Source organism: Dermacentor variabilis, chromosome 8 (assembly GCF_050947875.1).
Source record: "Dermacentor variabilis isolate Ectoservices chromosome 8, ASM5094787v1, whole genome shotgun sequence".
Classification (NCBI taxonomy): Eukaryota; Metazoa; Arthropoda; class Arachnida; order Ixodida; family Ixodidae; genus Dermacentor; species Dermacentor variabilis.
In genome coordinates this window covers 40,490,260-40,514,940 of record NC_134575.1, presented here as the reverse complement: position 1 = coordinate 40,514,940, position 24,681 = coordinate 40,490,260, and the positions used below count along the sequence as shown (strand labels likewise).

The following is a 24,681-nucleotide window of genomic DNA, read 5'->3' as shown; positions in this document are numbered from 1 at the left end:
TCCAAATTCGTGAGGTGACTCCTGTTTGTTGCAGCATCAAGTCTAACAATGTTCAATTCGACGATATTTTCTGCAAAATATGCAAAGTCACTATCTTACCGCATGCTAAGCTTTATCTTAAAGGATTAGTTTTTGCCCATGCCCATCAAGACAGTTATTGCTACTGATGCTTCCCAAAATGAAGAAAAGTGTGGAATTGGAATAGTTTCTGCCATTTCCGATTGGTAGTTTTCTCTTCGCCTCTCAAACTTTGTACCGATATTTCTAGCTGAATTTTTAGCTTTAATTCTAGCCCTTCGTAAACTAAACATATGAACACGTTCCAAGTGGTCGTGAGGAATCCTCTGTCTCTGTTCTCCTTCCTCACTGCTTTTAATGTCTCCCAGGTTTTGCGAGCTTTCAAGTTGACAATGCCCCGTCATTTAGCTTTGATTAGATTGGTCTGAGTACCAGGACATAAGGGACTATTCCTAGACGAAATCGCAGATTTGTTGGTGGAAGCATCCTTGAATGGCGCAGGGATTGATTCTTACCGGCACCAGCTTTCATCACAGGGGCGAGATTTCGGCGGCAAATGACGCTCGCTGCGCGAATTTCACGCCCCTTCTTTAACAAAGTCTTCAGATTTTCAGCCCTTCTCGCATAATTAGAATAGTAAACTCTGTCAAACGTGAGCACTTGAAGCCGCAATCTCTAGACTACGCAGACGAATTCCATTCCTAAATTTTCACCTACGCAGAACTGGTCTGGCTCTCTCAATGAACTGTCCCTCTTGCGGGGAACAAGGAGCAATAGATCATTTCCTCATTGGTTGTCAAAGATATCCTGAATTGCAAAAAAGAACATTAGAAACGCCATTCTGCCTTCTTAGGTTAGACCTAAATGTTCAACATTTACGATCTTTGGGTGCCTCGACCCTTGGGCACAGCGACAGGAAGGTTGGCGATGCCACCGAGGATTTTATTGAAGGGCCAGAAAGATTTCGTCTATGAAATCACAACTTAAGGTTTTCTTATCTTTCTACAAAATCCATTACACAAGCTGTATTTTTATTTTAATTTATTCCTCCATTATATTAAAATCATAAGCTAGAATCTATCTAGTACTTCCCATATACCTATTCTCTAATTTCTTTTTACGGTATTTTGTAACTCTTCTTACTTATCGTTATATGGAATTACCCGGTTCTTGGCCAATCTCCCAGAGTGGGTATGTGCCACTAGCGTCTAGGCTTTACATCTGCATCTAAAAACTAAGCCTAACCACGTTCGAGGCGGCCGCTCGGTCACAACAGCGCCGGTTGCCGTTCTTGAGATGGGTATTCAGTCGTCGCGGGCCAAGCGCGGTCCTCCCGAGGTGAGGGAGATGAAATGGGAGCCCGATCGGGAGGCCGCACCGCTCAGGACGCTCGACGAACTGCTCGCGTACAAGGAGCAGCCCTTCCTGTGCGCCGTGGAACCGCTGTCGGACGCCATCAAGCGCGGTAAGCCTGAAGATCCGAGGACCATCTTCTGCCACGACATGGGTGGCGGCTACAACGAGGACAGGCGAGTGAATTAGAAGCTTAGCGTGCGGTCGCTTTCCCGCATGTCGAAGTTACTTTTCCCACAGATTCGACTTAAGAAAAGCTTATTCAGTGATGAAACATTTCAAAAGACAACGGACGTAACTCGTCCATAAGCGCAAGACGCCACCTTCTTTTGATGATGCTAATACGCAACTTGACAGGCCAAAAGATAGGCCAGGTGGGCTAATGCCGGAGATTGTGCAGTCTATGGTACAATGTGGCTAATTTTCGACTATATTGGCGCGAATTACGCGCGTACCGATAACTTTACTGCTGAGATGAAATTACGCGGTACCTGATTAAATCAAGCAGGATAGGTGACTATGCCACCACCGCGTTTCAAAGGGGATGCCAGAAAATAATCATGATCATCATCATTAGCGTGAAAAGTAATGAATGTAATGAAGTGACGCGGCAAATCTTTAAAAAAATATTATGCTTTAAACAGAAAAGTCGCACTTTCACCCGAAAGGCGAAGCACCGATTGCGATAGCTAATTAGTAGATAGTTATACGAACTAAGGATGGTAGTTTTATCGGCCGTACAAACTTGTAAACATTCGCTTACTAAAGTAACAAGTACGGCGTCATGCGCGCACAGGTAAACATGAACACATCTCGCTCTATGACTGCGGAAACTCGCTGCCAAAACACTGGAGTGAGGAATCGCGGCAGCAGTAGCGAGCGAATTGACCTTCGCGCATCTCTCGCTTCAACGCGAAGGAAACGTCGAATGCACAGCGCACACGATGCTACCGGCACTACGCGCACTCTGCAAACACCGCAGATCGGCAGCAGTGGTGACAGTAGTAACAGCAGCAGTTGCAGAAGCACATGTACTTTTTTAAACAACCTTGCACTTTTTAGCTCACACTAAACGCGTTGCAATGCGGGGTACGCGCTCTTTTAACTCTGTTTGCAGACTATCGGGAGAGTTCAATTTACACCATTACACCAATTTACAAGTATACACCATTCCGCAAGTTAACAATCTGTCTTCCTGATCTCGCATACGCGCCTGTCGTCCGGAATGGCATTTCTAGATCCAACAGTGACTTTACAGATCGGGAACAGGAAAAAAATTATACGCATATGTGTCATCACCGCTTTGCTAACACGGGCACTGGACCTTGTTTTAACACTGTTGGATTAATGCCATTGTCCTTACTTCGCTGCCGACGAAATAGAGCTCACGTTCTATATCTGCCATTGTTCTTTTACGAGCTTTACGATGTTGTGGCATAGACTCGAATATTGTTCAGTTTACCTTCTCCTCCCGTTTCTTTTATATTCATCATGTGCCTTGTTGTATGTGCCCTAATTTTCTAGATTGTTTCTTTTTGCTTATATTCCTCTGCCGTTTTTTTATGTATGCGCGCGCTAGTACTTAGACTTAATGTTCGTTCCTGGGGACAGAAAATAAATTGACGATTAATTATTATTATTATTCTACTTTGTTGTTTTACATTGTATTAATCAGTGACGTTCAATGGGGACCAATTAATTACTTAAAATTTCTTGCAAATTCCAACCCGAATATGCATCACCTTAGCTTTGCTCCATCTTACAAAGCAAGAAAGTTTTAATCATCTGTGACAGTCCTAATTGATGGTGATCCTGACACATACATTTCTGTTAGCCTAACAGAAACTACTATCACAATGTACATGCCTCTAACCAATTATTCTATAGACGAATATATGCCCCTAGAAAACTTCTATTGGATTGGCAAAAAATTACTAGGCGATAGTACTTACATAAATTTTTATATTTCACACTAATAGATAATTCATTAACATTTTGCTACTTACAGAGATCCTGGCGAGCAATTGGGGCAACATACAAGGCTGCCAATTTTCTACATTTCTTCTATGCGCAAAACAATTTTTAAAACCAATTTTGACGCATATTGAATGAAAAATTATAAACAATATGTGTTCTCCAGGGCACGACACACGTTTATTTTGCATCAAAACGTAGAATGGTTTCTCTCGTACGCTGTGTGAAGTTGAAAACGTTTTTTTATGTATAGTAGACATTTGATGGGCTTCGAGACTGGAAGTTCTTTCGGGTAACATGCTCACTACTGCAAATTGTAGCACAAGCTAAACTGTCTATTAATTAAACACAAAAACATCATATTCTTACACAGACTTGTATTGAGAGAAACGCATGTCTTTACTGAAATTCTAGAAATGGGATACGGTGTTTTCCTTCTGTTCTTCGCCTCTGGAGGCGGATGGTATGAAATAGGGGGATATGTGCTGGGAAAGGGAGGCTGTAATTTTTATGCACCCCTCCAGCATTTCGCAGAGCACGAAATTCACGAAAGCACGATCATCAGGCAAATTTTTTCGGGTGTATCCATTCCAAGAAGGTTTTCAGTGGTACTGGTGGTGGCTGTGGCGTCATCCTGATATGCACTGCTCGTCTGTGCCACTGACGCACTGAGATAAGCGCTATGCTTTCATTTCCCTTACCCAGTTCTCACAGAAGTCACGTGGCCGTTCTGGCTATGTATATGTTTCACGAAGGATCATTACAGAGGATAATTATTGTTCATGCCGCGACGAGCGTTTGTTTCTCTGTCTGACAGTGGCAGCGTCGACAAAACGTGTTCCCTGGGCGACTTCTGGCTTTACAGCGAAGCTGCATTTGGCTAACCGATTCGATCGTCCGTGCGTGTGTCGCCTGTACGCCGAAAACTCCTCCAGCGCCACTCCACGCGCATGCGCGAAAAAAAGAAGAGAAAGAGATGCGCGCGATTGACTGCATCAGCAGTGACGTTGCTCTCCGTCGCAGCCGAGCGCGCGCGCAGCAGTTTCCCTCCGGCTCCGAAGTGGGAAGGCCACGCATAATACGTACTCCTGAGGAGCAGGCAACTTTTGATCAGCAACGCCGCGAGAAGACCGGGAGAGAGCTCGTCTACGCCGTGCCGATGCTGCCGCCCGGTCTCAAGAGCAGGCTCTTGCAGCCGAGCGCAAGCAGCAACCGAGGATCCGGTAGCCTACCAAGCCGTCGGTTAATGAACCGTCGGGATTAACCCAGTGATAAACACCGGGGCCGCACGTTTCAACTTGGCTGGTTAACTATCTGTACGGAGTGCTTAGGCGGTGATTTTTCGCACTCCCATAACAAATGCTCTGCAGTCGCTTGCGCGTACTGAAATTTTCGTTAGGGCTGGGGCAGGATCTGCACATTTATATGCACATGCACATCAGGCTGTCAGCTTTACGCGCTGTACTAATTGAGATCAAGCTTGCCTCACTTTCCGCGTTCACTGTAACTGCAGGTTCATCCATGGCTGTCATGAGCGGCACGTGTACCGGTTCCACCACTGGCAGATTATCGACACGTTCATTCATTACTCCCACCACATGGTCACGATCCCTCCTCCGGGCTGGATTTCGGCTGCCCACAAGCATGGCGTCAAAGTTCTAGGTGAGCCGTGTTGGGCTTCCCCGAACAATTGACTTTTGAGGTCGTTCAAAGCAAATATGGTTCTTAAATTCTGTTCTATTGAAACAAATGTTACATATACCATTTGACTCATTGCGCTTCGTTTTCGTTGTGGAGCCACTGGTATAGTTGACACTTTTGGTTAACGAAAGGTTTTTGGCTCGCTAAGGCCAGAAAAAAAAATGTTGCTGAGCGTAGATACTGAGGGAGCATTGACAAAGTTTGAAGAGTCAAAATGTGCCCCAATTAACGTTTATCACGCCACGCGAATTCGTGGTCACAACTCTATGAGATTGAGCCATATCCAACATAGTTTTTATGAATGTAACTGGCATATTTGTACATCTACAGCTCCAGTTTTGTACCTATTCAAACACACTCAGCTGCGTTTTTATGGTTACTTGTAATAATGTTTGGCAGTGTATACTCTATCGATACTGAGGGCGTCGCACATCCTAATGGGCTCAGCTATGAGGTTATGCTGCTGACACGGTTTCCACGAATGCAAATGGCTGCACGTCAATCTGTATTTCTCTTTTAGCCATACATGTGTTCAGAGACAGGTGTGTAGTGAATTCTTAAAGGAACTTTTATTTGTGTTTGCAAGTGCATTTCATTCAACTCTAGAAATGTTCACACAATTCAAACTAGAGTCTGTGGTCTCCTGAAGTTAAAATATAAAGTGAGACAACTATAGTACTTATAAGGGATGAAAATTTATTAAAATTAAGTTCGTGCTTTTCAAATTGCACAGCAATAATCATGCCAGAAAGCTGGTTATTCTTACGTCGCATTGTCTTCTTTGACTACTCCCGACCTTTCAGGAACTTTTATCTTAGGCAAGGACGATGGCAAGACTATTGATGTGGTTAAAGGCTCAGGACTCGTGCCCCAGATTGCAGCCCAGCTAGCACGTGTTGCGTTCGTGGGCCGGTTTGATGGATGGCTAATCAGCATCGGGTGCGAAGTGGTGAGTTGGTTTTGGTATCTTGTAGCAGAATCGTGCGCTATCACACATGTTCCGAGAGGGCAACTTCACAAATACATATACAAGTAGAAACACACTCACAAATGGAAACGGGACTTGACTTTCTTAAAGGGAGGGCTTTGACGTGTAGTAGGCCGGGGCCACTGCGCATATCTCTGCATACTGCCTTCAGACACTGCCTTTACAACTGCCCACACCAGGATGACATCTCAAAAACAAAATTACCGTATTTTCTCGAATATCACGCGACCACGAGTGTAATGCGAGGTTCAACTTCTCAGTCCGCGAAATAACGAAAAAAGAAAACACAAAGCCGCCAATGTTACGCAAGATAAACGGAAAGAGAAATGGTATCTTTATTCAAAGAATGGGTTCGCAAACGAGTTATCCTCATTTATCATCGTTGTCTGATAAGACAGAGCTTTCCTTCCGCGATGTTTTCGGGCGATCACCTTGCGAGATTTCGCGAAATTTCGCGCGACTCGGCACCGAAAGCGTCACGGCACCGAATTCCGCCACGGCACCGTGGCGGAATTCTTTGATAGCTTCGACTTGAGCAGAGCCTCAGCAACGCCAATAAGTACAATAGCGTAACGTAATAAGTACATGTTACCCTACACATGTAATAAGTACAACGTAATAAGTACATGTTACCTACACATGTAATAAGTACAACGTAATAAGTACATGTTACCCTACACATGTACTTATTGGCGTTGCTGAGGCTCTGCTCAAGTCGAAGCTATCAAAGAATTCCGCCAGCCTGCCTTGTGTAGATAAGAGGAGCGTTGCTGTCATCCCATATATCCACGGCCTGTCGCACCGTTTAAAGAAATTAGGTCAACGTGCGAATGTTAGGATTGTGTTTTCAGAGCTTCTACAAAATTGCAATGTCAATGCAGACTAACCAGACCTGGCCTGTGTGACAAGCGCACGTGCAGAAAGAAACAACAGGAGCCATTTGTTGAATGTGTGGGAGCAGTTGTTTACAACCTTCATTCAAAGTGTGAGAAGAACTACGTGGGGCAAAGCGGAAGGTGCCTCAACGAGCGTTTAAAGAAACACCGGTATAGTGTAGCAGAAAAGCGGGGTGGGTTCCTTGACGCTCACTGCAGGCATTGCAAGTGCCCTGTTACGGGGGTGGTTGATGGTGACCACGCGACGACGTGTGCTCCAGCCTGCAGGGACTGCTCCATTGCGGGAAGAGCCCGAGGTAGGATAACTCGCGAAATTATAGAAGCAGAAATTATTGATAGGCTTGGGGATAACTGTGTGTGAAAACCATCAATTTCCCTTTCCCGCAAAGGGTTATCTTACCTGCGCAATGGTGCGTAAGGAATTTTCGCAAACAGCGCATGTATGATGTGCGCGAAAAAGTTGTATATATGTACGGGTCCCTTGGTCGAAATAAAGATTGTTGCAAGTTAGCGCCTGTGTGTGTCACGTCTTCCTTTCGTCCTTGTCTTTTTCATGCGCTATAAGCCTCACGGTGCCAAGCTCGCTATCAGTTCCGAGAGCGCCGTCGGCCGTGTACTTCGACGGGTTCGGCGCCGAAACGAAGTGTCGCGAAAGTGAAACCACTTCCGCAAGTGATCGTCCGAGAATCAAGTCACACTTGTCCGCGAGCTTGTTCGTGATTAACTATACTTCTTAAAAGACCGCGCGGCCATTTCATTCGGGGACTGTACCAGGCCACTACGAGGACCTTCCGACTGTCCCGAATTTTCAGAGGGCCTCCCATTGGCGCCACCATCCGAGATTCCTCGACTCATTGACGTCGAGCCGCCGAGTCACGGCGGAGCTTCCCAGCAGAAGTGGTCGTCATATACCGAACGCTCTGCAACGCGATAACGAAGCGCGAAAGACCGCAGGGTATTGCAGCACCGTAAACGTAACACCAGCCACAAGCACAGAAAATATGGCGTTTATGGCGTCGATTCCAACAAAACGGAAATTTGGACTTCCGTCGCCTTGTCTATAGATTGAACCGGGAAGCAAAGGTGCAGGTTGCCAACGTAACGTTAAAAACGGCACAATTTAGAATATTTGCTTTAAAATAGTAAATTTTGCCGTTATTCGAACGTAACGCGCGGGTCGAGTTCAAGAAACGAATATCACTAAAAAAAAAAGACGCGTTATAATCGCGTAAATATAATATAATATTTGGGGTTTTACGTGCCAAAACCACTTTCTGGTTATGAGGCACGCCGTAGTGGAGGACTCCGGAAATTTTGACCACCTGGGGTTCTTTAACGTGCACCTAAATCTAAGCACACGGGTGTTTTCGCATTTCGCCCCCATCGAAACGCGGCCGCCGTGGCCGGGATTCGATCCCGCGACCTCGTGCTCAGCAGCCCAACACCATAGCCACTGAGCAACCACGGCGGGTGTCTAGTTCTATGTAAACTACAGAAGAGTAAATTATCTTGGTTAGTGCCCTTTGCTTAGCATTAAAAGTAAAGATGTGCTAATAGGGATTTATGAACCAAATTGAAGAGGAATTGATGAGTTAAATAAGCGAATTAAACATCGTATATTTCTCACATATTACCAAGCCGTTGTCTCCGTTAATACTATACGATGGTGCTCAAATGTTAGCTTTCACAATGTTAGAAAATGTCATTCATTACATTCCACGCTTCAGATGGTAGTTCAGATGGTAGAGTGACCGCCCGGAAAGGCTGCCGGGTGCAATTCCCGGACCAGGAAGAATTTTGCTTTCAAACGCGAAGCTTTTTTTTTTTCCAAGAAACTCGGTATGGGGGGGGGGGGGGTTTCTTTGTGACTTCGTGCTACGGTCGAGTGGATGACAATTTATTCCTTTCGTAAATAAGCAGCATTTTCGTATATTCGGGACTCTTCGGATGGTGATCACAGTCATCAGGTGATCATATCTGAAGCTCATGGTTTAGAAGGAATTTTCCGACTCCCTTACACATGTATAGCATGCTTCATCACCTAACTCATTCCGTAGCCACCGAGGTTAATTTATCAGAAATCGGATGTCTGATCATGCGCACTTGCCAATTTTAATTATTTTGAAAACGTTCATATTGTTACGTAAATAAAAAGGCACGGGAACGACTAAATACAGATGTACTCACCAGAGCGTATGCAAGTACACTGGCCAGAACGAAAAAAAGCCACGCAAGGTTACACCATTATTATCATCGTCTTTTAAACATGATAGGTCTGCTGTTGGGCAATGAGAATAGCTGTTGGATTGGAAGGTGGCATACTGGTAATCGCTGAGGTTCCGTGGCATTCATTACCCGTGGCTGAAAAGTCACCGTCCTGGAGCTCTAGATAGTCGAGGAAACAGCGGATACCCATGTTGGCGATCATCTTTCGTACGGCTGCTTGGCCGAAGAAGGTTGACCAAACAACTTGGGCTCTAGGGTAGCGGAGTGTGCGCGTCAAGTTCATGGCAAAATATACGCGCGGTTTTATTTAAATGTTGGTGGGGCGAAAGAGATAGCCACACGGCGACGTCACTGCTGTATTTGTCGCGCGCGCACACGCGATGAGCGTCACTGTCTGGCCTGATCCTGGTGGCGACACTCATTAGCGATGGCGTCAACAATAGACAAAGCCAAGCACAAGCCATCGCCGCGGAGACAAGTTCGGGAACGTTTGCAATTTTATCGTCCTCGACCATGTTTTCGATGGCTTCGAGGCAGAGAGCTAAGACGTGTTGTGAGTGACCCGTGGCTCAGTTGACGTCTTCATGGGTTTGAAGAATTCCTTATTTGCAGCGAGCTGTCGACCAAAGCATTTCCCACATAAAGCGCCTACCTTCTGCTTGAAGCTGTCCCAGCTTGTGAGCTCGTGTTCATGGGTTTGGAACCCTTGCTCGAGGCGTTGCGCCATGGTAAAAGAGAACGTTGACGAGCATAAACAGTACGGGCCCCCTTTGTTGTTGGCACTAATCTGTTCGTAGAGGTTCAGGCAGTCGACAACGTCGACACTACCAAGACCTGAGATGACGCCAAGGTCTCTGGCAACGGAAAGTGTAACAGAAGTCGTTGTGTTACGAATACTGGCTATTTGATTCGAAGATTGAATCGAATAAGACATTATTCAATTCGTTATTCAATATTTTCCAATAGTCATTCACCGCTACGTTAAGGAGGTCTGAAGAATTAACGAGATGTGATTTCAAATAGAAGGGTCTTAGATTTGTATAATATGGTGTGCATGCAAGTATACTATACGGATGGTAGTTAATGCGCAGCGCCATAGTGGGAACATCCACCGATGCAGTGGCATCACGCTTGGTTTCAGGACCCCTGCTTCGTTCCATTCCTCAAGGACTCGCTTAGGGCCATCACCACAGAAATGCACAAAGCCGTGCCTGGCTCCCTTGTCCTCTGGTACGATGCTGTCGACGTCAACGGAAAGGCCAAGCCACACAACGAGCTCAACGAAAAAAATTCGTGCTTTCTCGACTTATGCGATGGCATCTTCCTCAACTTCCGGTGGACTAAAACCATGCTCCAGAGGTCAGCACAACTGGCAGGCAACCGCAAAGCCGACGTCTACGCTGGGGTTGATGTGTACGCAAGAGGCACGTCCTATTCTGGTGGCTTCGACATGTACAAATATATTTGGGCATTTAGTAAGGATTCAGATTCTGTCCTCACGCGAGCCATTCGTTTTTTCAGTAAGGTGAAGTAGTAAACAAGTTCAATGCTGTTCATGGACTAGAACTCAATAAGTTAAAGCCAAACAGATGTCTTCCTAAGCACCTCACAAGTGTATTCTAGGGACAGAAACATCTAGAGATGTTGGACATGACTGAATACACTCCAGTCCCTTTGTATGCTTTTGAGGCCAACAGGAGAAGTACTACACCTTTTGAAGTCAGCTGCAATCGTGCATGCAATATTGCTCACTCTCTTTTGATGAAGAATATACTTGGCCAAAGCGTTCCATCTTCACATGGGTATAGTAGACCTTAGTAAATCCCCTTTCTCTTCTTTCCAAATGAGTATAGAGATGCTACATCAGTTTCGGCAGCTCTGTTCAAAAATTCATTTTCAGGCCGTTCGGCTGGCTCGTAAATGTGGCTTGTCAGCTGCTGTCTTTGCGGCCGGCTGGGTCTACGAGGAAATGGAAAAAAAGCATTTTCGAGTGAACCAGTATCGGTGAGTCGCCAAGGTGGAAGATACTGCATGTTCTCTAGCGCCACGGTAAAAAGCATATCCCGAGCAGTACGTTCTTTGGTTTTTAATGGTTTGCAACTGCAGCATTGGTATTCGTCGAAAACCTGCGCAAAAGGCGCACTTCGTGGTTTTTATAGGCTAAACACTCGTTTTTCAAAGAGCATTCTGTATATATTTCAGCTGCTTATGAACAGACAAAATATATGGCCTGAAATGCTTAATGACCAAAATCTTAGTACTATTCACGCGTTGTGACATAGTGGAATAATCCGTTGCATTGAATCTTAAAGGGACAACCATTTTTTGCGGTGCCTGTTTTTTAGTGCAACGAAAAGCTTACTGATCTGAGTGTCCCCTCATACAGTGGTATAACGCGGCAAACGCGGTGGGACCTTTTTATACCCGAATTTTCCCATCTGCATTGGGCGAGCAGTCGCGGTCAAGAAACACGCTGGAAACAGTGATAGGTGAGCGCGTTAGCGATTACGCGCCGGCATAGGTGGAAAGCAGACAAATGCACTCTTAGCTGTGAGAAAGCATTTTTTAAAATCTAGCCGACGTTCCTGCAGTTTATGTTTTATGAAGCGTTGAATTATATTTGCCATAATAGGTGGCGTCCGAATCTACGCCCAGCGATGGCTGCTTCCAAATAACAGAAGCTGATCTCGAAGGCCAAGCGTTTGCTGGCTGCATGTGCAATGCGTTTGTTTTTAGCCGAACCAATCTAGGCGGTAGGATAAGCGAGTAGCGGTATTATTGCAGTGCTGGCCCCCTTCCCGGCACAATTCGTGCATGGCAATATGTATCCCACAGAAACCACGGAACTCGGGGTACTAGCTCGCAAATTCGCGCGCGTACAACAGCCCACGCGTGCGCCTAGATGTATCGAACAGCTGTGCCCGCTCAACTCGTTACTACTAAGGCCGCGTCGCTCGTTAGCATGCTATCCATTTACTACGTAGTACATATAACATAAAGCGCAAAAGCCTAATTATATACGAACTACAATTTTAATCAATAAGTTTGCTCTACTTAATAACAGCCGACTTGTGTACAGTAATCTCATGTTTACTACATCCGAAGTGCCACGCCTTCACCGCCAGGCTGCGCCACTTACTGGTTTTCGAGACTTTCTTTGCCTATTCAAAAGTATATTTCGTACTTCAATTGCCAACAGTGTGCAGGATACTGTCATGATAAATCATGACCATATGAACGCCTCTGAACACATTATGGTCAGTCGTTGGTTCCTTAATTTAGTGCTATACGTTAGGCGAAACGCCTTCTCACAACCAATTCAATGATGATCTTAAAAGTTACAGCTGCGTATGAAAGATAGGTTCCTTAAGTTATCTCAAATCATTACACTCAAAATAAGCTTGACGACGTTTTTAGTGGTATTTCTCAGCTTTCGCCCGCTAAGTATTTATTGTGATATTATTATTATGAAAAATCTCGATTCACTCTAGCTACAGTTCCTTATCATGGCATTTATAGTAATCAAAACAGCGCTAGTAGCCGCAGCTTCAGATTACTGGTATCAACAATCTTTTTGTGCTAGACACTTATTGGCATTATATATACAGCGTGTCCCAGCTAACTTTAGCCCGAGTTCAAAAATATGCGAACGCCATGTAGCCGGACAGAACCTAGGTAATGTTGTTTGCCGTCGCTTCGAGATACTCAGATTATTTTTTTTCGTTCTACCCAATTACATATTTAGTTGTAATAATTTAAGCAACTTCTCATATATTAGAGTAGGATGGAAACTGTCAATGAGAAAATTGTACAGCGACATGAAAAACACCCGATACCGCTTTTTGTTGCTAAATAGGTGCTACATAAAAGTGTTTTTTCCGAGTGCGAAAGAAGACCGGGAATCACGCGACAGTCGCGCGGCAATTTTTTCGTACATTTGCGGGCTTCTTTCGCATTCGAAAAAAAAAACACTTTTATGTAGCACGTGATGAGCAACAAAACGCTGTATCGGTGCATGTCGGTGCATGATTAAATATGTATGATTGCTAGTTATGGGAGTCAGTTATGGTTGCTGTAACTTAACAGTGTAAATTATGTTGACAGCTTGTGTGTACGTGTCAGAATGTCAATATCAGTTAACTTTCAAAATTGTGCATTAGGTGTTCACGCTCGTCCTATACTTTTCGCGCTATGTATCACTGCAAGGACTAAGCAAATGTGACGCTTTTAGGAGAGTTATGTACTGTGTCTGGTCAGTCGCTTTCTGGGTAGTCTAACCATATACATTCATTAGTGTGTTTTTCTTTGCTATGTTCTGTAAAATAAATACTCCTTTGGTTACGTATAGCCTGGATTAATAAGTTTGTGAATGTGCATGTCATATTTTGCTTAATATCTATGCTCTGCTGGGCTTGACATTTTGTTTCGTGAAGCTTGTACACGCTTTCGCCGTTAACTCGTGACTTACATTTTTTCTGGAATCATATATCTTCATTACTGTTCATTTATTGTGTATTTGTTCCACCAAAGTATTACTTTCAACTAAAGGGCCTCAGTCATGCAAAGCCCAGCGTATCATTTATGATACACCAAAGCTAATGCCTAAGAACTCTGCTTTAAGCGCTGGTAGCCGAATATAGAGCCCATACTAGCGTCCTTGATATGCTGGAGGCAGCTTTCAGTTGATAGTTCAGTATATTAATCACTAAGCTAGTAACCGCCCTTATATTTCATTTTGATCAATTATTAGTTTACTGTTTTTTCGTTCGAATATACTCTCCATATGCAAAAAGAAAATAAGTTAGCAAGTTGAAATTTTATTTCAAGTGAAATGGTGTTCGGGCGCTGTGGGATAAAAGGTAGGTTGATTAATTAAATATTCACGTATTTACGCACTCTGAAATGTGCTGCTTTGATTCACTACTCCTGAAAGTTCATACAGTTGAAGTTTGTTAATAAGAAGATGGATATAACAAATTATCTAATTTAACGAATGATGATACAACGAAAAGAAATATAGAAAAACGGGAGTCGTTTTCGCCTTCATAAACGTGCATGCTTATAAGGAAAATGCGATATTTCAAACGAAAGTATTTTCGCTTTGTTTTGGATTTTATTATAACCAGTCTTACTTTGTTCAGTAAAATTTTCCGTTTTGTTCAGGTACACATTTTGAATAATTGGTGCATGTACAGGCTTTGGAATTTTCCGGATGACTGCTGCTCTGAATGGCGTCTCACCAAGCTACCACTGTCCACAAGCTTCTGCCAAGGCTTTGGCAGCAAGGTGTTCGTGGCCGGCAAGGCACGTCATCTTCATTTAACATTATTGTCACGTGACCAGCCGCAACAGTCACAATACGTTACCCGTGTTCGTGGACATATTTCATTTGATGCATCGCTTTAACATATTCTAGTGTAGTGCTTGTGTTTTATTTGTGCGTAGTCACGCAGCTTCGTTACCACATTCAGCGATTGATTCAGACAAAGAGGAGTTGCTTGAAAACAACCCTCAATTCCGGCATGGAACAATTGTCATGGCACCTGCTCTGATGCTCTTGAACAATATTTCACTTGACGTGCAAGCTCAACTAGTCGGAGCGGAAAGCCGCACCTGTCTTTGAATGACTCATGCAGTCTGCGAACATTTATAGCATACTTTGACTCCTGATGTAAGGCGTTTGCTGAGGAAAACCCTCCTAAGTCAGCGCCTGGTTTTCGATTTTGACTGATGGAATTTAAAGTAGCATATCAACAGCTGTGCAATATCAGCGATGCAGTAGCGTAGGTTGGAATAATTGTGACCACATGGCGGTCTTTTATAGTGCCAATATATATATTTTTTCAGAAGCATTTTGGCACTGCCTCTAATGGTTGAGTGGTCGCATTCTGCCTCCACTGAAATGTGGCTGTTGTGCTGAGGGATCGAACGCATAACCTAAAGCTCAGAAAAAAGAAATATTGTTGCCACGTGGGTCGCCAAAGCGCTCGTGCTTGGACGTGGCGATAATGTAGATCTTCTGTAGCTTAACTAAATGTTGGCCAGGAATGACAGCCCACTCACTTCCAAATCATATGCGCACACCTCGATGCAGATAACGTCCAACCTGCCGTGGTTCAACTTGCACCAGCAGCAGCTACAGCCTCGGGACCAAGGCCCCGAACTCCGGGACTCCTGCTGTTCAGTAACGCTGCACACGCACGACGGCTACAACGGGGGCGGCAGCCTCCACGTACTATTTGAGCCTAACCTTCACTGCCGGCACGCTAACCCCTACATAAGGTATAATTCTGCACACGGATCGTCGCGTTTTAAGTGCGTAATCGAGGGTCTGATGCACCTCTGACTGGCAAATTACAAATTTAGCAGAAGAACGAGGATCAACGGAGGCGAGGTCACTGGATCTCTCTTACGCACCGCAACTTTGTAATCGGTTACGCTCGCGGTGAGGTTGAATTCACCCAGCTCAGTGACCTCGCCTTCATTGATGCTCGTTCTTCTGCTAAAGTTGTCCTCAAGGAAGGCATGAATATTATACGGTCGTGCTTGCCAGCATTTGTACCAGTCTTATGTCGTGCCATCTACGATGAAACGGTCTTCTTCACGCGGTCCAACTTCGTTGCACCCTTCTTCTGCATTTTGCTACTCTTGACCTCGCCGCCGGTTTCAGCACAATGCCTGTTTACAACACGCTTTCATCCCCGCTCACATTGGTTCGTCACGAATGCCTTGGCACCGTCGAGAACATCGATTATACGCACATCGTATCCGTCCCCGACAAGGCGTCCTCTACCACTGTCCTTGACTTATGCGCCCTCTCTGGTCCTGATCCAACATCTACGGATGTCCTCAGCCCATTCATCGCCGAGGATCTGACACTCTCGCAGCGATCCCAGCTTCTGACCATTCTGCAGCACTTCCGAACTTCTTTCGACGTCGCACAAGCATTCTTAAGCTGCGCGTCAACAGTCGAGCACCTCATCGACACTGGCTCCCACACACCGCTGCACCAACGTCCGTATCGCGTATCCGCTGCGGAACGCCGCGTCATTGACGACCAGGTGAACGACATGCTCAGTTGAGGCGTATTTAAATCTTCACAGAGCCCATGGGCTTCTCCTGTGGTATACTTGTCACAAAGATAGATGGTTCCATACGCTTCTACGTAGATTTTCAGCGCTTAAACAAGATCACGCTGGAAGATATCTACGCCCGCCGCGCATTGATGATGCTCTGGACTTCTCACAAGGAGCCCAGTTCTCCTCTTCATTGAATTTGCAGTCAGGCTACTGGAAGGTCCTGATTGTGGAGGCGGATCACCCAAAAACTGCTTTTGTTGCACCAGATGGCTTATATGAGTTCACCGTCATGCCTTTCAGACTTCGCAACGTGCCTGCTACATTCTAAAGGATGATGGATAACGTTTTGAGTGGCCTTAAATGGAAGATATGTCTGTGTTACATTGACGACATCGTAGTATTTGCCCATGATTTCGCAACACACTTGCGCCGCCTTCAGCGCATGCTGAGCTCCTTGACCAACGCCGGTCTGCTAGTTTAATCTCAAGAAACGTCGCTTTACTGCACGCAAGTTTACGATCCGCGGCCGCGTTTTGTCCAAGGATGGCATCCTTCCAGATCCCGGGAAATTACGGGCCGTCTCTGCGTTTCCTAGGCCCACTACAATGAAATAACTTCGCAGTTCCATCGGCTTGTGCTCTTATTTCCGGCTCATCGTTCGAAATTTTGCATAGATGCTGTCACCCCTCACGCAAATGCTTCGTGGCGCAAAAGGCATCGCGGTCCCCTGCCTGCGACCATGCCTTCACCTCCCTGGGCCTTCTTGTCACGAAGCCACTTTTTCTTCGCCATTTTGACCCTCAGGCTTCTACTGAACTACATACCGATGCAAGTGGCGCAGGCCTAGGTGCTGCTCTCGCACAGCTTCATCCTGGTCAGGCAGAATACGTCGTGGCTTATGCGAACCGCACACTGACCAAGGCAGACGGCAATTACAACGTAACGGAAAATGAGTGCTTGACCATCGTCTGGGCACTTGGCAAGTTTCGCCGTTCATTATATGGCCGCTCTTTTGACTTAGTGATCGAGCACCATGCGATGTGTTGACTTACGAATTTAAAAGACCCATCTGGCCGCCTCGCTCGCTGGGCCCTGAGAATCCATGAGTACGACATACACCTGGTGTACCGTTCCAGACAGAAGCATTCCGACGCTGGTGTTCTTTCCCGCTCGCCACTCTCACTAGAGGCCACTCGTGAGTACCATTGTAAAGCGCAGGTTGTCGTCTATTGACTTTGACACTACTGCTGCCGAACAACACAGTGACCCGTGGCTTGCATCCCTTTTCGACCTTCTCTCGGATACCTCAACATTTCCGGCCTCTCGAACATTTCGGCGCAAAGTTCCTCATTTTGGGATCCGTGATCAGCTCCTGTACCGACGCAACTATGCACCAGAGGAAGGTACATGGTTGCTCGTCATCCCAAGAGCCTTGAGATCAGAGATCTGATCCTCTTTCCACTCGGACCCTCAGTGTGGTCACGCCGGCGTTTTCAGGACGTATGTGACTTCGGCAGCGCTACTACTGGAGGGGGATGTACTCCTTCGTTTGGAACTTCGTCCGCTTTGCCGCAAATCTCCGCCGCACCTCCCAGCCGGTGAACTCCAACCCCTTCCAGGCCCATTTCAACCTTTTGATCATGTTGGTGTCGATTTATAGGTCCACTTCTCTTGACTACGTTCGGGATCTGGTGGATTATAGTTGCCGCCGACCACTTAGCACGCTATGCAGATATTTCCTGCTACAGCGCAGGAAAACTCAACTTTCATACTCCGTGCTTTCTGCTTCATTATGGATGCCCTCGTGAAATCCTCAGCGACTGAGGCCGCGCCTTACTGTAAGGAGTCGTTGAAAAATTGCTGGGTGAATGCGCTATTTTTCATCGCACATGCATCGCCTATCGTCCACATACCAATGTTGCCACAGAAGGCTTCAATCGCACCTTTGGTGACATAATCGCTATGTACATCACATCCGACCACTCTAATTTGGACCTAGTTCTTTCATTCGTTACCTGCGCCTACGATACCGCAACCCAAGCCACAACCTGTTTTTCCCCCTTCTATCTTCTTTATGGCCGTCATCCTTCTCACACAATCGATACCATCATGCCCTACCACCCAGACCCATCGAAATGCCTGCCAATCATGAACGCCGCCATTCAAGCTGAAGAACCTCGTCAGTTGGCCCACCGCTTCAATTCGACGATCAGAATCCCAAAAAATAAAACACGATGCTCGCATCTCGACTCCAACTTTTCTCCTGGGAACCCTCGTTTCGCTGTCTGTGCCGAACCGCACACCAGGACTCGCTTCAAAACTTCTTCCTAAATACGATGGTCCGTACCATTCTGCAGCGAACTTCTCCCGTCAACTACCTCATAGAGCCACTCACACCGCCGTCTGACATGCGTCCTTGGAACCGCGAAGTAGACCACGTCCCGCGGCTCTAACCGTATCATGATTTTGCAGCCTCATCTTCAGATTAAGTCGCCAGGATGGCTCCTGTTTTCCGAAGGGGCCATTGTAGCTTAGAGACTGCTCGGTAAAGCGCTCTATCCGTCATCGGGCCGTCGTGTATAAACCTCTCTTAAAATAAATTTGATACTGCGCAACCACTTCTCATAACGTGAGTTGAATTTAGGAGAGTTTCTATAATGCCATACAAAAGCTAACATGAATCAAAATGTCTGCCTGTACGAATGGGTAGCTCATAGCATGCAGAACAACAGGAGTTTTCATTAGAGTACATGACCGCTGAGTGGCCAGCGTGCCTATTGGGTTGTGTTTCGCTTCGTCCCTCGCTATACCGTGTGCTTTCCTTAAATTTTAAGGTATTCGAACGAATTGCACCTCGTTTGCTTTATTCAGCGACTGCCCGAAGGCCAAGATTTCACCGATCTTTTAGTCTCGGACAAAACGTTTGTTGTGTTTGAGGATTCAAATACGTCCGACCCAAATGGAACTGAAGAGGACAAGGAGCATGCCGACATTCACGTTTAAGAATCAGGAACCGGTACCTCGGACTAAGAGGTACGAAAAGTATATGGTGAATATCATACGATAACGATCGGCCTAAAATGCGTTATGGAGTAACAGAAACTTGTTCACACACTGCGGGTCAACTTTAGCAAGACAGCTGAGCAAAATGACCATCGTCTCGATCAGCCTACTCACTCGGCCAAAATAAGTAGCAGGGTTATATGGCCAAGATTACGTTTGTTCAGCTGACTTGCAAAATCACTAGTATTCGTTATTCAGTAAGAGGAAATGCTCCCAAACTTGTGGCGAAGCAATAACGAAGCTTGCTTATATTTCTTTGTTCACATCATTATTCGATGGAAGAACTTGTTTCAAAACTTTCACTGCACCGTTATCGAAACGGTCCGATACTTCAGTCAGTCAAAATTAGTGCGCGTTGCATGATTTGGCACATTTATTTTATTTATTATTTATTTATTTCAACATACTGTCAACCCCATGGGGGTTATTACAGGAGTGGGTAAACAATTTTGACACATATATACATTTACAATCCTGGCTTAAGAAAATACAGGATAGGTGGGAACACATACAGAGACGCAAATAATATCAATAAGTAAAAGAGAGGACTGCCTTCTCGGCAAGCTCAACAAATTTGGACAACATTGTTTGTGCGGTAACACACGGGTTCAGTTCATTCCATTCTCGCACAGCTTGTGGGAAGTAGCAAAGCAAAAACCCGTTATTATTGCAAGAGAACTCTCCTAGTCTATGTGGGTGTATCTGTCGAGTCTGGCGAGTGAATTTAAGGTTTATAAAGTCCGAGTAGTCTAGATTAAATGACTTGTGGAGTAACATATACAAAAACTTCAAACGCTGTAGTTTCGCTCGGCTTGCCAGATTGTGAAGGCCAGCGCATTGTGATAGCTCAGTTGGTGAGCTTCAGTGAAACTGAAGTGTCAGGCCAAAATTCACTTTCACCTATGCTACAACCATCCGGTCCTGATATCCTTTGAGGACTTAGTACCATACTGTAAATGAAATGAAATGCAACAAATGTTGTGTATATGTTCGTTATTCCACTGAATAAGCCAAATGACAAAAGTAAGATCACTGCTGCCGCCCAAAAAACGTCAGGCCCGAACGAGTTAACTGCTTTGCTGTAAAATTGGGCTCCGCAAGATCGGTCGAGAACTGTTATTTGAATCCTTCGGGAATAAGTGTTCTTCTAAAGTGGAAATGAAAAAAATTATTTGCGTCATTACGAGCACCATAAGCACGCTTATAAATTGGCGTATATCGGGAAAAACGCGAAAGATGTAAGGTATGTCTTGTAATTGTTTCACGAGAATTCCTGCTTCATTATGCTCTGCTTAAACCTCAATGTTCTGCCCACTGATAGGTTGTTTGGTTGCGACTTTCCGCTGAGCCCTCTTGTGGTGAGCTACACCTTCAAGAACATCAGCTCCGTCATCGCAATCGGCCAGGACATTGCAATTGTTTTGAAGGCTAAAACTGCAGCAGGGGAGATGGAAGACATCTGTCTAGGCGTGACGGTTGGCCTGCCGGAGGGTGACAACTACACGGTCACATGGGAGAGCAGCCGAAGGCCCGCGGACAATGAGGGGCCGTCGGGGACTTACTGGCTCACTAGGTGCGTACTTTCTCAAAGGGAAGCTCGAAATATACATATCTTAAATACGTGCACTTAGGTTCGTTTTCGAAAGGGTGTTGCTTTACCATAAACGATAAAAATATAGTAACCATGGGAAGGCCCGCGAACAGCGAGGACGTGTCGGGGACTTAATGACTCACTGCTATAGGTGCACACCTTCCCAAGAAGGTTTTCTTTGTCCTTGGTCCAACAAGAACCTTTTCTTTGTTCTCGCAATTTTTGAGCGCTGCTTTACATTAGCAGCACAACTTTACCAACCTGCCCAACCTGCCGCATCCCTAAATTTATTCCTAGTACAAAGGGCACTGTTCTGTGCGCTAGCATTTTACTTTCTAATTCCACCGTTCTCCCTTCGCTCATCGTGATGCACCAGCGAATCTGACGTCTGCCTTTTCTTTGCGCTCGTATGTTTTGAGCGTTATTCTTCTTTCATAATGTTACATTACAATGCAAATTTGCCAACCTGGCAAACTTGACGCACTGGTAAAAAAGATCAAAGTCTTCCTTTACATTCCCCTAATTGTTTTTCAATGCACACATCTTGCCCTATCGTTTGCCAAGTTTTCTTATCACTGATTAAGAAAGGGGTCAAACAAGGCGACGCGATCTCTCCAATGCTATTCACTGTAATCTTAGAAGTGTTCAGCCTGTCAGAGTGGCAATGGCGTAGAAGTTGCGATGAATGCCGAATATCTCAACAACTAAGATTCGGTTTGCAGACGACATTGTCCTGTTCATCAACACTGAGGACGAAATGCAACAAATGGTGGGAAACCTTAAACGAGATTGTGTAATAGCAGGGTTGAAAGGTATTGTGCAATGGTCTGGCAAAAGAATTCGTGATCGCCAGTCAGCCTCTGGAGTCCCTGCATTAGTACGCTTATCCAGGTCAATTACTCACCCTGGTCATCCAGGTCAATTAGGTTCCCTGCTCACGAGAAGGGAACTTACAGAAGAATGAAAATAGGATAGGAGTGCATGCGGCAGAAATCACGAAATCCTGATCGGGAGCCCACACTGGCGCTGAAAAGTGTACAATCCATGCATTGCATGATAATGATGATGATGATAGTCTGCTTCCCCCACGATTTTGATGTTTTCACCTTGACGTGTTTCAAAGAAACGAATATTGCACAACTGTGAGATCGAGACTTTTCGAATGAAATAAGAATCGAACAGCAGAGACGGTAACCAGCGTGTATTCAAATCAAATATGAACCACGTAGCAGAGAATAAGCTATTCATATTCAAAATTTCGAATATGTGCGAGCACCTACACTCATGTAATTGGCGGCCGTTCCCGTATCCACTGAAACTGGTTGTGGGGCTCAACTCACCTTTCAGGAAATACCAGCTGGGAGACCGGCGGGGTGCGGACGGTGCCATTCTTGTGGAGGTTGGCCTCCATTTATTCTCCGTCAATAGGGAAGCTAACGTTTGCCTGCTGGGCCAACTCGACATCTCACGGCCAGCCGCTGAAATAGTCATCCGCAGTAACGACGACAGCGATGACGACTACGAACCAGAAATGAAGAGGCAGCGATATGACCAGGACGGAGTTGAATCGATTGAATTTGAGTAATAAAAAACGCGTTACATGCAAGGTATTGTGGCTATGCTGAATCAGTGCAAAACAAAGGGGAAATGCATAACGATATGCTGAACACACTGGACTTGCTGAGGAAGCTACGAAGCACCAACTTAAGATGCATAAAAATATCAGACGCTAACCAGCACGAAGTAACGAAGTCCCTTGCCAATAGCTGCACGTAACAAATGCTTCCAAACCCAAATATACAGTTGGATATCGTTGATAACATTCCACATAGCACGTTTTTCGGTGGATAAATTGTTTTTTGCAATTTTCCCGGCCAACTACATATAGGAGCGATGTTTTTTTCATTCGGTATTTGCAATTACGTTTTCACCTTGTCAAATTGGATAATGTGACGGCGCACGTGGGCTTTTACTGGTATTTCCAAAACTCGTGCCTTTATATTTTAATGTATTAGCATTAATACTATTGAAACGGCCCACGAACAACGTGTTAAGCCCCAGGCACACTGCATGAAAAACGCCGCTGCGATAGTGCGGCCACCCCAACTGGCGGTGCACCACTGCTCACTTGAGTGAGGGAACGGCGGCTTCTTCTAACTTCAAGAAGAACTCCTTTCACGGACATTGAAATGAATAAACCTCAGGGCACACTTATGAGCTATTTCAACGTTGCTGAATAAAAGTGCGTTGTTTGCGGTTCGTGTGGCGTTGAGTGATGCGATACATCGCCTTACACGGTACGTGGAGCAGCATGACTCGACGCAACACGAGCCTTTGCTATTGACTTTGTGACCGAGTACACCCATTTTCGCACTTCTTGGAGCTTTGTCTGGATGTTACGATTTTCGGATGATACGTTTAATTTTCGAGTTCTCGTGAAGATCGTAACAACGAGGTTGCACTGTATGTAGCTAACCCGGTTAAAATAAATTATTCTATATATCGAACGCGCGAAACTGAATTATGAATATTACTGGAACACAACTTCCTCGTAATCAACTGGACGTTTGACATATCGAATATAAGACGCCTGCTTCTGCATGTGGGGCTGTCTCGCGCGGCAGTTGAAGACTCACTATTGTGGTGAATGCGCTGTGCTGGTACGCGCGGACACTGAGAGAAGTGGAAGAGGCCAGCACAATCTCTCGAATCGAGAACAGTATTAGTGAATGTGAGAAAGAGTTCGAGGTACAGGTAAAAATTACGGTCTGCTATGCTTAATTTTGTTTTCAACAAATAGATTCCTCCATGGCTTTTCTCCACTAAAATAACAAATTCGTGTGTAAATATTTGCATCACAAAAGTTTGTTAAAGTTGTCTGTAGTCGCGATTGGGTATTTCGAATCACACGGTATATCGAACTATTTTTAGCACACACACCTGTTCTTCATAATAGGGTTTGACTGCACATGGTTCATAACAAATATCAGATAAACATGATGAAAAAGCGCCATAAAGGAGCAAAAAACAAACAAGACAGTGCACTTGCTCTCAAATTAATTTTACCGTAAGAAAAGGATACGATAATAATGATTTATTGGCATCCCCTTTGAAGCGGGTGGGTGACAAATAGTCACCTAGATTGCTTGAGCTAATCAGGTTATTTATACTCGCTTATCAGTCCAGCACTTTGCCTAAATTTCCTTAATATTTTCTCTCTTATTCAAAAAGCACTTGTACAGTTAAATAGACGTGTAACCTATAAATCTCTTCCCTGCTTTTTTCCCCGTCTACTCTAAACGTGTCTTGCTTGTGTCGACTGATGATCGATTGATGCTTGCATCATCTTCCAATGCCACCCTTCCTGGAAGGTGGCGCTTTATACCTACTGGTCTCGCTGGCGGAAGGTCTTCGCATTCAATTGGGATGTTCCGTGTTGTCCTCGATTTCCGCTGCATTATATTCACGCCCTATCCTATTGTGAATGTTTTCTCGCTACCGAGCCCGGGACTGACGCATCGCATGTACCCCGAGACATATCCGACCGATAAGTGCAGAGTCTGCCGGAAGGAGACGGCATATTACACGCACATCTTGTCGGACTGCGTTAAAAATCCAGAAGCATCAAAATCAAGCACGATCCCACCGCGGCTCGAGGCAGCCGCGGAGAGCTGCGACCAAGACGAACAGCTCTGGGCCGTCCAGCAGGTCCTCGGGGCACTCGAAAGCCAGGGACCCAGCGAGCCGGCAACGGCGACCGGAGACACGCGCCGAGTAACGGCATAGAATAAA

The 24,681-nt window shown here is 45.3% G+C and overlaps 1 protein-coding gene across 1 annotated transcript; it reads left to right on the top strand.

Annotated features, from left to right (window-relative positions):
- The first annotated feature begins 1,314 nt into the window (after positions 1-1,314).
- On the top strand, positions 1,315-22,474 carry LOC142591369 (cytosolic endo-beta-N-acetylglucosaminidase-like). The gene is made up of 8 exons (XM_075703695.1): positions 1,315-1,547; positions 4,859-5,007; positions 5,850-5,995; positions 10,298-10,515; positions 14,352-14,460; positions 15,251-15,438; positions 20,620-20,871; positions 22,237-22,474. Exons 1-8 carry the CDS (start codon positions 1,315-1,317, stop codon positions 22,472-22,474), a joined length of 1,533 nt encoding a protein of 510 aa, XP_075559810.1.
- The last annotated feature ends 2,207 nt before the right edge of the window (positions 22,475-24,681 follow it).